Below are 15,359 nucleotides of genomic sequence, written 5' to 3' on the forward strand. Positions count from 1 at the left end.
ACACATATTGAGTAAAATAGTCAAGTATTATTTATACTTATTTAAAGGGTTAGATCACCCAAAAATGTAATTTGTCATCAGTTACTCACCCTCATGTTGTTCCAAACCTGTAAGACTTTCGTTCTTCTTCATAAAACAAACGAAGATCTTTTTGATGAAATCTGAGAGATTTCTGTCCCTCCATTGACAGCTACGCAACCGAAACTTTGACGCTTTAAAAAGTCCATAAAGAGATCGTAAAACTAATCCATATGAATTGAGTGGTTTAGTCCAAATTTTCTTCAGAGACTTGATCGCTTTATATGAAGAACAGATTTAATTTAGCCTTTTTTTATTAAATATATGTGGATATGTTTCTTATATGTGGCTTTCTTGCTTTTTCTTCCTAAGTGAATAAATGTACTGTAAATGTCCCGTTTCGTCATAGGGAGCAGTGATATCGCCCTCTATAGATCACTCCATGTCTCTGCAGCCCACGTCCATGATGAGTCCTCTCACTCAGCAGATGAGTCACCTCTCTCTGGGCAGCGCAGGAACGGTGAGCACATGCAGCACTACCCACAGTCAACACTTGAGCGCTCACACTGCTGTCACATGTGTTGTTCTGTTTCTTCAAAATCTGATAAATCATTTGCAGCTGTCCAAGTCTCTGGCTGTGTTCAGAATGGAGTGGCCTTATGCATACTGCAGTATACCCTGCATAATGCCTACTTAAAAAAAAAAAACAGTATGCACTGTGCAATGATAAATATTTTAAATAAGTATGGTAAATAGTTGCATGTAAGTGGCAGTTAGATAAAAAAGTGTATTTTGCATTTTTAATAAAAAACCCAAATAATAAATCAGAACAAATATATTAAAATTCACATATATTTTTGATATTACTTTTACTTGCATTGTTAAAAAGTTCAAGTTAAGTGCATTGCATGACGAGATACAGTTTTTTATGCAGTGTGCTTTGTTGTGTACTACACATTTTGGCAAATGCACTAGGTCATCCGGGTATCCATGCATACAAATTTGCATACTGTGCACACTACATACTGTATACTTCAGAATTGGTGTATTAGTATACTAAACTGAAAACTTCACATTATTTTCGATCTGCATGGCTGCGTCCGAAATCACATACTCTCTCGAGTAGGTACTTATTTTGAACAAGTACTTACTTTGCGACCTCTAAAAAAGTATGAATGTAATCCGGACGTACTACATTCACCATGTTGTCATTATCACGTGACCTACCACTGCCATTCACAAATCCTGTCCTGTGGCCTCATGGGATAGTAAAGTGTCCATCGTATGCATGTCAGAATCTCGTTAGAAGAAGTAGGTCACTTTTTCCCTACTCTTTTATAAATACTGTGAATTTGGACATGCTACTTATCACATACTATAAAGTAGGGAACCTTGAGAACCTTGAATGTTTGAGTGTCACCTACTGGTGAATTATTAAGTTGCAATTAAAACAGAAAGGCCTCAATAAGGAAGAGCACATTTTCTGTAAATAGTATTGAACAACTTAAAGGTGCACTATGTAACTTTTGGCGCTCTAATGGTTAATAAACAAAACTTCATGCATCTTGTGGAAGAACACAATATAAATTGATCCAAAGTGCTGTACAGTGTGCAGAAGTAGGTCTACACAATAAAAATAAAATTTAAATACTGTATTTTTGAAAAATGTGGACCAGGGGAAGCATATAAAGGGAAAACAATAAAGGTCCTAAAACGGATCCCTGAGGCACACCACACAATACAGGTGCAGATGATGAGAAAAATTGTTCCTACATTTACAGAAAAAGCCCTGTTTTAGGGCGAGATAATAGACAAACCACTGTAATGCAATGTTTCGGATACCTACTATACATTCTAGTCATTCAAGAAGAATGTTATGTTCAATAATAGTATCAAATGCCGCACTCAGGTCCAACAAAACCTGCATAACACAAGAGCCTGAATCCAAATTCATGATTTACTCACTCAAAAAAGGAAAAAGTTGCAGAATGAACCTTTAACAAACTTTAATGGGTTATATTATTTTGGGTTACAAAGACACATGGATCTCTGATTCGGCATATAATGGCCAAACGCTGCAAAAAAAAAAATGTATAGGCCTATATTTAAACATATACAGGCAACACATGGATCATGCACAACTCCAGCTGATCTCAGCAGAAATACACAAAAGTAACCAAATAAAAAAGCGCTGACGGAATGAGAGCACAAAACAGCATATGTTGATGTTTTCTCTCTCTGTGTGTGTCTCCTGTAGTTTATGCCAGCCAGTCAGGCTCTCCAGGGGCCGTATATCCCTCCATACACTCACATGCAGACCACCGCAGTCTCAGTAGAGGTGAGTTCATGTCGACAAACACTTTCCCAGATGCAGATTTAACCTCGTCCTGTACTGAAGAACTTTCTGAATTCACAATCGCCATAAATGGAGAAAAGTTCAAGAACAGACTGGGCTTGTGCAACTGTGCTGAAATGTTCTTGAGTGGATCGCACAAAAGCTGTTAAGAAAATGGCCAGGGAACGTTTCACTCCAAAGTCAAGCAAAAGAAATTGAATAGAATATTTATGTTTTTAGGACTATTGATATTTTTTTGTACACTGAGATTATTTTCATGACAATTATGCACATTATCCCTAAATCCTCATTACTATGATGCATGACAATAATAACAACAAAGATAACAATAATTATAATAAAAATAGATTTTTTTAAAATTGGAGTGTTAAAGTATTACATCAGGGTAGTATTTTATGTATTGCCTTTCTGCTGATTTCTACAGTATTTTTTACAGTATATTTACAGTAATACTGAATGTGAAACCTATTATGCTTTTGGGTTTTTTTGTGGTGACATGAGCATGTTTTTGTGACATTCATCCCTTAGCGCATGTTAATTGCCTTTAGATAAAAAGATGCATGCAATGAAAACTAATTCCAGTCATTTATATTCTGACTTGTGCTGTATTAGTGCTGCAGATCTCTGTTCTGATTCAGCTTGAATGATGACATGCTTTGCTTGTGTTGGTTTGGTGCCTAAATGCAGCATGTTTTGTTGTAGGAGAACAGTCCACAACCTCAGGTGGATTCGTCCAGTGATCATTCACCTTATACCTATCAGCAGGCCAAGTGATGAAGAGGTACTATAACTCACATCTATAACTCACACTGTTTATTCATCATGTAGCGGCACAGCATGATGTGTTGATTTTGTTTTGGGCTCTGCTAGGATAGGGTTTCATGCTTGAATGTTAAAACAACATATATTTTTCAGTCTGCTCTGAGGGGCATTTCCCAAAAGCATCGTTAGCCAAATATGGTCGCAAGTTCCATTGAATTGTGTTGGTAACGACGGAACTTGCGACCATATTTGGCTTCGGGAAGCACACCCCTTTTTAGTATATATCTATAAGGCAGGGGCGTTTCCTCCAAGGAGGCAAGGGAGGCAGTGCCTCCTCAAAAAAACTGGATGAGAAAATAATTGATATTACAAAAATAAAACAACGCAAATGTTACAAAATTTGACATTAGAAAGTGTAAAAGTCACTCGTTTTTCTAAAGAAACACTGTCAAATAGCGACACCCACAGGTCACCTTACAGCGGGGAATCCGCGCCTCCGTTCAGCTCATAGAAACAAAGCAAAGCAGAGTCCCCAAAGCATGCAGTGGGTTTAGTGGGGGGTAATTGAAAATGAATGGGGGAAAGTCACATGAGAGGAGGCAGTATGATTGGATATGATCGGTTATGATATGACGATAAATCCCGCCTCTTGTTTTCGTGCGCGTTCTCGTCGAATCGGCCTGAATGAAGACAGTGATGGTGTTACTGGGAAGACTAATTAAAAAGTAAGTAAACAGCTGTCACTTAGGCTAGATATCACAGCTTTATTTCATGTCAAAATCAAACTTGAAATGGCAGAAAACATGATGACTGTGGGTTTTTTAGTGAGCAATCAGCTTGGTCTGTGAGTGATCAGTGTGTACAAGCTTGATTACTGCTGAAAATAAATTGACTATTAAAAAGAAAAGCTGAAAATTAGTTTATAAATAATATATATTGTTTAAATTGTTACTGCCTTTAGTTATTATTTCGGAATAAATGTAAAAATTGCGTAAAAACACTAACTTGATGACATTTATACTTGATTTTAATAAATAGAACATAGTGTAAAAATACAAAATAGAATTGTATTTGGTCTCTCTTTTTATGTCATGTTAACTTAACCAGGAAAATTGTGTAACAGGGACAGAAATGAGGATGTTGCCTCCTCATTTTAAAACACCACCGCACACCACTGCTATAGGGGCTTTCGCACCGGGTAGTTATAGGAACTCAGTCATAGAACTAGCCACCAAGGCTGTCCACCGAGAACTAAATTTTCCCCTAGGGTCATTTTCAATGTACACTTACATCACTGGTAGTTTCTATTGTGCTGTCTTAGACCATATTCTGAAGTAGGAGCTAATTTAGTCCCCCTCAAAAGGCGTTCCTGTAACGAAAATCTTTCCCAGTTCCTGCTGTGTGAACATGACAGAAAAGCAGATAATTCCGACAATAGTTAAGGGAACTACGAAAAGCCTCTTATTAAGCCCCTCCTTCTGAAAAGCACACTGTGCTCTGATTGGTCGGCTGGAACAGTGTGTTGTGATTGGTCAAGCGCTTTGAGTGTGTTAGGGAAATGTCCCGCCTCTTACCATAGCCACCAGTTTCAACACACTACTAACTAACTCAACCAGGCCCCGCCCCTTTATTCTGCATATGAATTATTTAAATGAGGAATATTGCGACGTGTTCATTCCTGGAAAAAAACGTATGACTACAATGGAGGCATTTCAGAGAGTTCAGAAACACTGACACTCATATAGAGAATAACTCCCACTAGAGGGACTTTGTGTAACTTTGCAGACCTTTTTCATACTCAAACAGCAACATTACACACTAAAGAAAGCCCTTATAAGACCCCTTTAATGAAATACATTTGATAAGGATTAAATAATAGACATGCTGTTCCTCTTTTCTTAAAGGTGCCCTAGAATCAAAAATTGAATTTATCTTGGCATAGTTGAATAACAAGAGTTCAGTACATGGAAATGACATACAGTGAGTCTCAAATTCCATTGTTTCCTCCTTATATAAATCTCATTTGTTTAAAAGACCTCCGAAAAACAGGCAAATCTCAACACAGGCAAATAACACCACCGTAACAGTCAGGATCATTAATATGTACGCCCCCAATATTTGCATATGCCAGCTCATGTTCAAGGCATTAGACAAGGGCAGCCAGTATTAACGTCTGGATCTGTGCACAGCTGAATCATCAGACTAGGTAAGCAAGCAAGAACAATAGCGAAAAATGGCAGATGGAGCGATAATAACTGACATGATCCATGATATCATGATATTTTTAGTGATATTTGTAAATTGTCTTTCTAAATGTTTCGTTAGCATGTTGCTAATGTACTGTTAAATGTGGTTAAAGTTACCATCGTTTCTTACTGTATTCACAGAGACTTTTTCATTTTTAAACACTTGCAGTCTGTATAATTCATAAACACAACTTCATTCTTTATAAATCTCTCCAACAGTGTGTAATGTTAGCTTTAGCCACGGATCACTATCAAACTCATTCAGAATCAAATGTAAACATCCAAATAAACACTATACTCACAGGAATCGATCCATGCATGCAGTATGAATGACGAACATCTTGTAAAGATCCATTTGAGGGTTATATTAGCTGTGTGAACTTTGTTTATGCACTGTATAACTGCACTTATAGTCGGGAGCTCGGGGGGCAGGGAGCGAGAGATTTAAAGGGGCCGCAGCCTGAATCGGTGCATAGTTAACCCTCTGGAGTCTGAGGCTGATTTGGGGCCTGGAGAAGTTTTGACATGCCCTGACATTTGTGCTTTTTTCAGTTGTTCATAAACATATTAATGACACAAGTGTCATTACACTGTATTCAGCACAAACTAGGCTACCATAATATGTGAGGAACATGTGTGTACATGTTTGTGTTTTTGAAGGAATAACGTTTATGCGTGGTTACTGAAAAAACAAAAAACTTAAGTCACTGATATAAGGCCAATAAAAGTATATTAAATCTGTGTTCACAAGACTTTTGGGTATTGAAGGTTGTAGACTAGAGTTTTTGCTTCAAAATTATGTAAAAATTATGCTGACTACTCTTTCATTTATAACAATATACTGATTTAGTTTTTGTAAGACACTTTTTGCCAAGAAACACGGTATGCGAGGAGGCGTGAATCTCCATGAATAATGGCTCATTCTCACCTGTGAAGACAAAAGAATTGAATAGTAATGACCTGAAAAGACTTGCATATTAATGAGGCATTTCAGTCAGGTAGGCTGTGAAAAAAACTTCTGTGATGTCTCAAGCTCATCATGGTATATGAAACATACAGAAAAATTTTATTACAATATAAAATAATGGTTTTATATTATACTTTAAAATATAATGTATTTCTGTGATGCAAAAAGTCTGAATATAGGCTTTTAGTTTAAAAGCATGCACATTTGGAGAAATACAGGATTCTCATATGTTTATGTCAATTTTCTATACAGAGGAGTTATTTTTTTATTTAATATTCATTGTTATCTCTATGAGCGCTGGTGTTTGCAATTCATACTGCAGCCGGAGGGCGCTCTGTGCATTTTAGTCCACAAATTCACCTAAGAAGAAGATGATATTCCATGAATGGTGTTTACCAATTCATACTACAGCCGGAGGGCGCTAAAGAAACAAAAACTCACTTAAAACTTATCAATAGAAGAAAACAAACAGGAATTTACTGAATGTCTTCCAGAGATCGCTAACCATGGCTTTTTCATCCAGATAAACAATTTTCAAGACAATAAATACACGATTGAGATGATGAATGCATGTGTTGTCTCTGAATTTGCCTGTGAATAGCGCTCGCTCCGTGGGCGTGGCCGCATTAGTGGGTAATGAGCTGAATCACGGACTTCTGACATGGCTCTCTTTTCATACAGATTACATAAACACAGAATGTTTGTTTTCGATTTGACTTGCACGATTTAAAACCTGACATTTCAACGTTTTGTTAGACATAAGTATGAATTTTTTGTGATTAGTATTCACTAAGTTACACTTCATTTTCTGAGAACTATTAGATTGGACTTCGTTCAGAGGGAGATGAGAGATCACGCATCATGTTAGTTTTCTTTATTTTACAAAAAGCACAACATTTTGTTTTTACTCTGAGTGTATACAAATAAAAGGAGATATTCTATAGTTCCAATTGATGTATTACTTATGTCTCTATGACAAAAAATGACAGAGTATTTTAAGTCTGTTTTGCTGCAATGTGAAAAAAAACCTGCAAAACGCGCCGGCGCGTTTTTAGACCTCAGAGTGTTAATGATGCCCCAAAATAGGCAGTTAAAAAAATGAATTAAAAAAAATCTATGGGGTATTTTGAGCTGAAACATCACAGACACATTCAGGGGACACCTTAGACTTATATTACATCTTTTAAAAAAAGACGTTCTACTGCACCTTTAAATTTTTGAAAATTGTCTGCCAACCAAAGAGAAGTAGTTGTCAAACCCAAATCTGTCTGGTATCTGAAAAGCTCAGGATGTCCTTCTCAAGATGCACCATGCATGTCCTCAAAGAATTTCACAAAAATGAATGTACTCTACAGACGATCAGAATGACTTTCTGGGTTCCTGGAAGATGAGGCCTTGTGCATGTGGTAGCATTTGCATGAGGATTTTTATCTAAATGTTTAGAGGTCATTTTAAGTGTTGATGCATCATCGGTTTATATGTGTTTGCTCTGGAAATGTAAACAGGTTTAATGCAGTATTAGTTTGAGTGCTGCTGTGCCACCTGCAGTCATGCTTTACTGATCCTGATCTGTGTGTCGTGTCTAAATTAAAGGGATAGTTCTCCTAAAAATGGCAATTCTGTCCTCATTTACCCACCCTTGCCTCATTTCAGACTTGTATTATTTTACTTATTATTTGATGGTGATTCATACTGTAAAGATCCAAAGAGGACAAAAAAGTATCTTAAAAGTAGTCAGTACAACCTATTGGTTCAAGGCCCGTTCATAACTATAACGATAAAGATATCGTTCTAAATATAAAAGAATAGCAAAATACAGTCCATACCACAACTATAACGATAACAGCACTGAGAAAAGATATCACTTTGAGATGATTTTTTCCCAGCTGATTGACAGCCAATCAGAATCCATTTAAAGCGGCAGACGACAAAACTGCAGCAGACGCTTTGAATAAACAGAACGATATTGTGAACTGGTATGGACGCTAATATAGTTGTTGTTATAGTTATCTTTATAGTAGGGCTATCAAGTGATTAAAATTTTTAATCTAATTAATTACATGATGTGGAGATTAATTGATCTAAATAATTAATCGCACATTAAATTTGGCTGAGAAATTACTCCCAAAAGATGTTAAATGAGAAAAGCGTCAAATAGACATTACAAAAAGTAGCTTTAGAAAGATGTTTGTGTTTGATGTTTGAAAGATGTTTGATGTAAATGTTTATTTGATCCAACATGGAAATTATTACACAATAACTAGGTGAGTAAATGATGACAGAATTTTCATTTTTGGGTGAACTATACTTATGAATATTTTATTTTATTTTTTTAATGAAATGATGCTCTAAATAAGAAACTAAAACTGCCAGTAGGTGGCGGTAAATGTCTAATTGAGTAAGTGAGTCATTCATTCATTCATTAGATTCATTCAAACAGCTCATTCATTCAGGAATGACGTAAATGGCTCTCTTTATGAACGGCCATTGAATCATTGATTCACCCAATTGATTCACTTGAAACGTGGATTCAATCAGAAACAAAACACCGCTGTGTTGCTTGGAGACACACAGCAGTTCTGCTCTGGCTTTATAGGTAATATTTTCGTTATAGTTATCATTCTTGGTGTGAACGGGCCTTTAGACTGTCACGTTCAGTCATTGACTTTGAATCAGTGATCTCAAACCTGCTGTGATTCATCTAATGGCATGATTTTTCAAATGAACAAATTGAAAATTGTTCTTGCAAACAGAAAGATTCAACCTAACATCTCATTTTGCGTGTCAAGGAAGAAAAAATAAGAGGTTGGAACGAGAGTGAAGTATATAATGAAAACCTGGAAAAAGAATAGCGTAATTTCCATGCCTGGAAATTTTTGTTGAATATATATTTTTATTGTAATGCTCAGATCTAAAATATTTTGATGGCGAGAAATTGTTCAAAGATGTTGGAAAATGTATTGTATTATACACTGTTGTTTAAAAGTTTGGTTCCTAAAATCAAAAATACAATAAAAATAGTGAAATATTATTACAATTTCAAACAAGTGTTTTCTATTGTAATATATAGTAAAATTTAATTTATTCCTGTAATCAAAGCCGAATTTTCAGCATCATTACTCCATTCTTCAGTGTCACATGATCCTTCAGAAATCATTCTAATATGATGATTTGCTGCTCAAGAAACATTTCTGATTATTATCAATGATGAAAACAGTCGTGCTGCTTCATATTTTGTGGAAACCGTCATACATTTTCTTCAAAATTCTTATTTATTTTAAAATGGAATCTGTTGTTACACTATTAATGTCTTTATTTCTTAATTTAATACATCCTAGCTGAATAAAAGTTTAATTTTGTTTCACTTCTAGGGCTGCGTGAGGTTGAGAGAGAAGGAGACGACTGCTAAATCAATAACAGCTTCCTTTGAAGGACCGGCTCTACCGATGAATCAACATTTTGCACAGGTTCTACGATGAGTTCCTTGGTTTTATAATAAAACTTCTTCAACTATTTTGGTATAAGTTCCATTAGGTGCAAATCAAGGATTCATTTCATCAGAGGATGCTAACAAAGGAAAAAAAAGAAAAAGAAAAAAAAAAACACACACACAAATGAAATGGAAAGAAAAAGAAAAGTTTTATTTTAATAAGGAAACTGATTATTTTTTACCAAGGATTGTCACATAGATGCAGGAACTTCATCATGCGACTCAATGTGCATGGATATTATTCTTGTTTTTATGATTTCAGATTAGTTTTTTTTTTTTTTCTTTTCTCTCTCTCTCTCTCTTTTCTTTTGTACTGAAACAGATGTTTGTTCTTAGAGATTTGTCAGCCGGACATCCTGAGAAAGATGCGTTTGTGCTTGCGGTGTGAGTGTCGTTGATGTGTTTTTCTGTTGTGTGCTTCATCTTCGGTCTGACCGATCTGTCCGTCTTATACGATTTGCCTTAAACTCTTTCCCGTACAGTAGCCGAAGAAGAGACGTCCGGCTACTGCCTTGTAAATCAGCTGAATAGGGCTTTTTTAGCATTCTCGCAAAGGAAAATTCCGCTGCGCTTGGATTTCCGTGTTTTGCTTTTTCCGATCTTTTAGAGTACAAACCGTTTCGAGTGATAACATTGATGGAGTTTTCATAGGATTTAATGTTTTTATAATCAGAGGCGATGATCCTTTGGTTGTTTGAATGTGGTAGAAATTCTGCTGAACGATCACATTTTTGATAATTGCCTTTTACTTTCGTTTATAAATCTCGGTGTTGTAGTTTAGCTTTAGATGAACTCGTGTGGGAGGGGGGAGGTGCTTTGACTCGTATTCTAATTTTGGGGGCGGGAGGGAGGCGTGGCCTGTCAGTCAGACCGAATATCGATTGATGCGTTCAAAAATTTTTAAAAAAATAAAAAAAAAGTGACAACTTTCAGCAGCGGTTCGGCGGGCTTCTTCGGGAGAGGTGAACGTCTAGGTTTTAGTGCTCGTTTAAAGCAGGCAAACAATTCTCGGCACTTTCAAGTTTACTTCACCAAAGACAGTCGGCAGGCGGATCGTGCGGACGTGACGTCGTTTTCTCTGGAGGCGGGCCACGCTGAGACTTTTTAACAGACTAGATTGCAGTTCTGGAGAATGTGCCTTCTTTGTACATATGCATTCAGCTGTCTTTAGTCGTCGAGGTGCGGACACCGATAGCGTGAAGGACGATTTGGATCCAGCAAGTGCCACAAACTAAACGAAAACATCACTACAGAGCAGAGACAACTGAAACTAAAATGTGGAACGAGGACAGGTTGAAACGACGGCACTGTTCCAAAACCCTAGTGAGCTGCCTACATAGACAGCTGCCTTCTGAGGGAGCATCAAAACTGGTAAAGATCTACACGAGTTTTGCATTGGCATGCTGCAGTGAATTACAAAGCACACAAAATATTTTGTGTTTTTTCGTTGGAATCATTTCTGTATTGAGTAAATTATATTCATAGTCTACAGTTTTTTCACTCGAAATGCATTATGGGATTGCCTTCTCAATGAAGGATACATGTGATGCCGCCTTAGGTATCTTAGTGCACTAATTCAGAAATGATGTAAAATACCGGGAAGTAAACTGAAACGTTTAAAAATATTATAAACACTATAAACATGTATATTATTTCCCGTCACTCCATAACCGATCCTTTAAATTTAACGGTATTCAGAACAGAACAGGAATGAAAAATATAAATATAAAACAAACATAAATTATAGTGTGGGGAAGTTATTCTGATTAAAGATATCGAGGCACATAAAAAAAATTATAAATTTATAAATATGGCAATATTCCATAAATAAACAAAAACAATTTTGTTTCCATGGTGACTTTTTAATGTCAAGTTTGGTAGTTTGTTTCGCTTTAATAATGAGGGCGGGGCAAACTGTCACTCACAAGAGATCCACCAATAGCAAGCCACAACCATCCAGTCAATTCCCCACAGACAAAATGAAGCCCCGCCCTACATTTGTTCTTGTTCTAGAAGCCGTTTCACTTGGATATACGTTACAATATGGAAGAAAAACGAGCGCAACTTCCGTTTCATGCTGTGTTTAATAGCATTAAATAAGTCGCTTTGGAAAACACGTTTCACGTTTTAAAAACGTGACAATTTCTGAAAATACGCTAGGCAGCTCACTAGGTTTTAGGACGCGGTCTTTGAAATAATAATTGCATCCATTACAGCGAAACATTTTTATTTTCTTCTAAACTCTCAATATACTTTAGTAAGGCTTTATAGTAAAGTTGAAATTATGACTTAAAAAGTCAAAATTATGAGATAAACATTCCAAACTATGACATACTAAGTTGAAATTGACAAAGTTGAAATGATGACAGAAGTTTTGACTATGACTTAGCATGTCATAATTTTGACTTTTTATCTCATAATTTTGATTTGTTTTTTTTATCTCATAATTTTGACTTTTTATTTTCTTCTAAACTCACAATATAGGCTTTATTCATTAATTTGTCTTCCAAAAGACTGTGTTTTTTGACCTGGTGGGTCTTGTTGACCGGTTATCTACCTCAGAGTTTTGTTGTCCTCTGTTTTAATTGGTCGGGCTAGCAGGTTCAGCCCGCCCCTCCAGACCAAACGGCCAGCTCAGGAGCTGTCCATGTACACTTGATTTCTTTCAGGTTTTTTGTTTTCAAATACTTTGATCCTTTTCTTCTTCTTCTTCTTCTTCTTCAAACGAAAAAGGTTTTTTTTATTATTGTTATCGTTATAAGGAAAGTTGTGCGTTTGTTTTAGTGTCGTTTAGCATTCAGATTCATCGTTTCGAAAGCAAAAAAAAATGCTGCTTTTCATCACAAGATATTCCAGTAGTCCATAGGAAGTAGACGAGAAAGCGTGCGCGCGCGAGAGAGAGAGACAGAGAGCGAGTGAGAAACAGCGATGCTGAAAGTTGCGGTTTTCCCGAAACATCACTGTTGTGTGGAAGCCCATTTCCAGCACATAACAACAAAAATCATACTCACGTTAATCATAATTATAGCATAAAAAGTCAAAATTATGACATAAAGTGTCAAAAGTACAAGATAAAATGTCATAATTGTGACACAAAGTCATAATTTTGAGATGAAAAGTTGGAAATAATACTTAGTCAAAATTATGAGATAAAAAGTCAAAATTGACACTTAAATCAATTTTGAGATGAAAAGTTGAAATTAAGTCAAAATTATGAGATAGTCAAAATTGACAAATCAAAATTGACTTAAAGTCATTATGAGATGATAAGTTAAAATTGACACAAGTCATAATTTTGAGATGAAAAGTTGGAAATAATACTTAGTCAAAATTATGAGATAAAAAGTCAAAAATCAATTTAAAGATGAAAAGTTTAAATGAATACTTAGAAAGTCATAATTATGAGATAAAAAGTCAAAATTGACACTTAAATCAATTTTGAGATGAAAAGTTGAAATTAAGTCAAAATTATTTTAATTTTAAGTCAATTTTAAGATGAAAAGTTGAAATTAATACGTAAAAAGTCAAAATTAAGTAAATTTTGAGATGAAAAGTTGAAATTAGGATAAGTGGACTTAAAAAGTCAAAATTATGAGATAAAAAATGGACAATTTTGAGATCAAAAGCTGAAATGAAAACTTAGTCATTATTATGACATAAAAAGTCAAGTCGAAATTATAAAAGTCAAAATTATGACTCTAAATCATTTTGATATCAAAAAAGTTTAAATACTTAAAAAGCAATTATTATGAGATAATAAGTCAATTATAACTTAAAAATTTATGAGAAAAATGTGAAAATATGACACACTAAGTTGAAATTGACAAAGTCAAAATTATGACAAAGGTTTTGACTCTTAGCATGTCATAATTTTGACTTATCTCATAATTTAGATTTTTTATCTCATAATTTTGTCGTTTTATGTCATAATTATGACTGTATAAATTTAAACGTTTTACGTCCATTTTTTTACCTCATAACTTTAGTATGTCATCTTTTTGACATTTTATCTCATAATTATGATTTACTAAAGCATGATTTTTTTTCTGATGTGGCAGAAATGTGCCTCCATACTGTTGCTTTCAGACCGAGTCCAGACAGAGTTTTAACGGCGTATCCGTGGTGCTCAGCTCACAGCCGAGTCCATTCTTGACGTGTGTGTGTGTGTGTGTGTGTGTGTGTGTGTGTGTGCGCGTGTGCGTGCGTGTGTGTGTGTGTGTGTGTGTGTGTGTGTGTGGCAGCGAGTGTGTTTCTGTGGAGTTCTTGTGTGGCTCATGCTGCTAGTAACATCTGAATCCGAAGTGCCAATCTGTGTCTGGGTCAAAGAGTTGAAAAGAGTTGTGCAGAGAGAAAATTGCTCATGAATATGAAAAATCATGTACTAGACAGCCATTAAGTTATATGAAAAAAAGTAATAATTTATGATGAGAGAAGTTTTGTACAGACTGTTTGAAAAAATAAAAACAATAAAAAGATTTTCATAGAGATATCTATATGAGAGTTGATTTTGTAATTTCTTTCTCTCTGTTTTACATGTGCCACACGCTTGCCAGTGGTATCTTGTATGTTCGGTTTATCAGAAACCTTCCTCTGTATTTTTTCTTTTGTTTTCTGGAGTGTTTGTTGAAGCCAAAAAGCTCTTTTTTTTTTCTCCTCTTTTACCCTTTGTTTCCAGTAGATTGTTAATTAAGCTTTATTTCTGTTCATTTCTTTGAGAATTTTTGAATAAAAACACACATTTTTGTTTTATTCATGTCGTGTCGTTCATTCCCGCTTGATCTCGCAACTTCCTTTCTGATTTAATACAACATTCTGCAATTATATTATATTATATTAAATTATATTATTAGCATATCTGTTTGACTGAAAAATGAGCGTGTCAGTATTTGGTGTGTCTCTTTTGCATTAATGGCAGCAGGATTCTCCAGCAATATTTGAGAAGATCCAAAGAGCATCGAGAACATCTGACAACAACTTTATTTGTTCTGTCATTTATTACCCTCTTGTCAAAAGAAAGACAATTTCAGATTTTAACTTGCATGAAGCATCAAGTCACATGCACTACCGTTATGATATTTTCTTTAGACAGCATAATGCCAATTGTCATTTTTAGAGGAAGGAAGCTCAAGCTGCCTGCTGTTTACCACGTGACCAGTGTGTCCCTCCCAGCAGTACTTCACCTCGACCAGCAGATGTCAGTGTCGCAGCACAAAGTTGGATTTGAGACTGAGCATCATTTGTTTTTAGTCAGAAATCCAAAAATATTGTGAAAATAATTTCAAATAGCTGTTTTCTATGTGAATATATATAGTAAAGTGTCATTATTCCTGTGATGAAAGCTGAATTTTCAGCATCATTACTCCAGTCTTCAGTGTCACATGATCCTTCAGAAATCATTCTAATATGATGATTTGATGCTCAAGAAACATTTCTGATTATTATCAATGTTGAAAACGGGATTCTTTGATGAATAGAAACAGCATTTATCTGAAATAGAAAGCTTTTGTAACATTATACACT

The 15,359-nt window shown here is 35.4% G+C and overlaps 1 protein-coding gene across 4 annotated transcripts in view; it reads left to right on the plus strand.

The window, feature by feature from the left end:
• The window catches only part of LOC125270770 (RNA-binding motif, single-stranded-interacting protein 1), an 85,335-nt gene extending 74,596 nt beyond the window's left edge, over positions 1-10,739 (plus strand). For 3 of the 4 annotated variants that reach the window (XM_048194690.1, XM_048194691.1, XM_048194693.1), the window contains exons 11-13: positions 428-538; positions 2,276-2,356; positions 9,721-10,739. In XM_048194690.1, the coding sequence (XP_048050647.1) occupies positions 428-538; positions 2,276-2,356; positions 9,721-9,828 (300 nt within the window). In that variant the 3' untranslated portion in view covers positions 9,829-10,739. Of the gene's footprint in view, positions 1-427; positions 539-2,275; positions 2,357-3,076; positions 3,156-9,720 lie in introns of all 4 variants that reach the window. The other variant, XM_048194694.1, reaches the window with a different exon arrangement.
• The last annotated feature ends 4,620 nt before the right edge of the window (positions 10,740-15,359 follow it).

Source organism: Megalobrama amblycephala, linkage group LG6, assembly GCF_018812025.1.
Source record: "Megalobrama amblycephala isolate DHTTF-2021 linkage group LG6, ASM1881202v1, whole genome shotgun sequence".
Lineage (NCBI taxonomy): Eukaryota > Metazoa > Chordata > Actinopteri > Cypriniformes > Xenocyprididae > Megalobrama > Megalobrama amblycephala.